The sequence below is a fragment of the Hypomesus nipponensis genome, chromosome 22, assembly GCF_054491055.1.
Source record: "Hypomesus nipponensis isolate SF chromosome 22, ASM5449105v1, whole genome shotgun sequence".
In the NCBI taxonomy this organism is placed as follows: Eukaryota; Metazoa; Chordata; class Actinopteri; order Osmeriformes; family Osmeridae; genus Hypomesus; species Hypomesus nipponensis.
In genome coordinates, this window is record NC_140382.1 from 16,702,501 (window position 1) to 16,705,000 (window position 2,500).

At 48.4% G+C, this 2,500-nt stretch overlaps 1 protein-coding gene across 3 annotated transcripts in view; it reads left to right on the forward strand.

Moving 5' to 3' along the window:
* Positions 1 to 2,500, forward strand: part of efna5a (ephrin-A5a) — a 54,580-nt gene that overhangs the window by 41,894 nt on the left and 10,186 nt on the right. For all 3 annotated transcript variants that reach the window (XM_084687464.1, XM_084687465.1, XM_084687466.1), the window contains one exon: positions 1,924 to 2,216. In XM_084687464.1, coding sequence (XP_084543590.1) covers positions 1,924 to 2,216 — 293 coding nt within the window. The remainder of the gene's footprint in view (positions 1 to 1,923; positions 2,217 to 2,500) is intronic.

Below are 2,500 nucleotides of genomic sequence, written 5' to 3' on the forward strand. Positions count from 1 at the left end.
ACCTGGGGGCCATTAGCAGCTCAGAGGCACATCGCCCCCCCCACCCCCCCCACCCCCCTCCACCCCCCTGCACCTCCTCCTATCTGTCTCCTTCTAAAAGCATCAGAAATGCAACCTTATATGGCTCCCTGGGGGGACTGTGTGTTTTCCGAAGGCTCTGCGGGAATGAATACCTGGCGTGTCTCGCTAACGGGCGGTAGCGCGGTACAGCAGCACAGTCTCGTGGCTCTCTCAGGAAAGAGGTTGAGGGGGGAGGGTGGGAAAATAGAGTTTCTTTCCTCAAGCTCCATGCCCACTATGGCCTCCTACATCAGGCATATCAAACTCACGGAAATCTCATTCTTAACGAGGGATTGTCTTTAATCTGCCAAAGCCCTGTGCTAACCAGAAGATTAGGACTTTAGGGCCTCGGATCAATATGTGATATATTCAACCTTGTTTTTCTATATCTGTACTGTATATCTTTACTCTGTGAGTAAATATGAGCATATATGAATACTACTATATCTGTGAGTAATGGAGTATAGTAGAGTACTACTGTATCAGTTAGTATTTATGAGTACCACTACAATATGTGAGTATATCAGAGTGCTGTATGTGAGTGTATTAGAGCATACTGTATTAGACCACCTGGAATCAATCGATGACATGTGGAACCTACTTTAGTGTGTAGATACGCTCACAGGAGCGCTCGTGTGAGTCATGGCTGCCCAGGGCGACCATGGAGTTTGGAGATCTGCGAACTTAGGCCTCTTAATAGTTCCCAGATCGAGACTTCAGACTAGAGGAGATAGAGCATTCTCTATTGCTGCTCCAAGACTTTGGAATAATCTTCCTCTGGAAGTTAGAACAGCATCTTCCTTGTCCATTTTTAAAGTGAGGTCAAATACCTTTTTATGTGATTTGTCCTATAAAAATGAACGTTGATGCGGTTATTCTGTTTGTATGTGTCTGTTATCATGTTGTGGTCCTATCTAGCCCTCTGTATAGCACATTGGTCAATGGAAGTTGTGTTTAATTGTGCTTTATAAATAAAGTGATTGATGGATGGACACAGTTCAGGAGGAGGGAGGGCAGCTTGTCATAGCAGAGTCATCCAGACGCTGGTGTCTGAGCTCTGCAGCGCAGGCTGAGGTGATTGAGAGAGACTGGAGCAGACCCAGCGGGCGGAGCCAGAGGAGACAACGGGAGTTTCGGTGTTTAGATGTTGTCTTGATGCGCTGTGTCTGCAGTCTGTCTGTCTGTCTGCAGTCTGTCTGTCTGTCTGTCTGTCAGGGGAATTGCAAACACACGTGGACTGCTTCTCTTGCCAGTCTGTCTGTCTGTCTGCAGTCTGTCTGTCTGTCTGTCTGTCAGGGGAATTGCAAACACACGTGGACTGCTTCTCTTGCCAGTCTGTCTGTCTGTCTGCAGTCTGTCTGTCTGTCTGCAGTCTGTCTGTCTGTCTGTCTGTCTGTCAGGGGAATTGCAAACACACGTGGACTGCTTCTCTTGCCAGTCTGTCGGTGTCCATCAGGAAACTCCAGAATGTTCCAGTCCGGAATAATAGTGTTATGTTTGCTTTTTGCTTTTATTATAAGTTATAAGTACCTGCGCAACGGGGGTGGGGGGATTTGAACCCGTGACCTCTTGAAACACTCGACCACTGAGCTATACCCATCCATGAAGCCATGGCACGACTGCGGTCATGACTACTGACTACACAAATACACAGTTGAAGATCATACATGAACTAAACACTGTAGCTTAAACAGTATTTCAGTGGTCAGAGTCAAGGGAGTCCTAACGCACGTCAACCACAGTTTAAGGACGCATGTTGATCGGAGTAGTAGGTCACAGACGACGTCGACAGGTGCGTCAGGCCTCTACAATGTTCCCTACCGACACTGAGCAGACCCCCCTGACCTCTGACCTCTCCGGCAGGTTCTACCGTGGGGACTACCACATCGACGTCTGCATCAACGACTACCTGGACGTGTTCTGCCCCCACTACGAGGACAGCGTCCCCGAGGAGCGCGCCGAGCACTATGTCCTCTACATGGTCAACTACGACGGCTACAGCTCCTGTGACCACACAGCCAAGGGCTTCAAGCGCTGGGAGTGCAACCGGCCGCACTCGCCCAACGGACCGCTCAAGTTCTCCGAGAAGTTCCAGCTGTTCACGCCCTTCTCCCTGGGCTTCGAGTTCCGCCCCGGCAGAGAGTACTACTATATCTGTGAGTATATATGAGTATATTAAAGTACTTCTATATCTGTAAGTATAGATGAGTGTATACTACTCATAGTATAAAATGATAATATGATATGAGTATATTAGAGTAATGCTATGAGTATGAATCACAGAGCTCCAACCAGCAGCGACCATACTAATGTCCGCTGTGAAATCTGATCAAACCCACCAGAGGATGTTTGTGCAAGAGGGACTTGTACATGTGTCAGCATGCAAACGGCCAGTGTCAGCAAAGAGCCACACCACCCACAGGAGCACAGCTACGTTGTG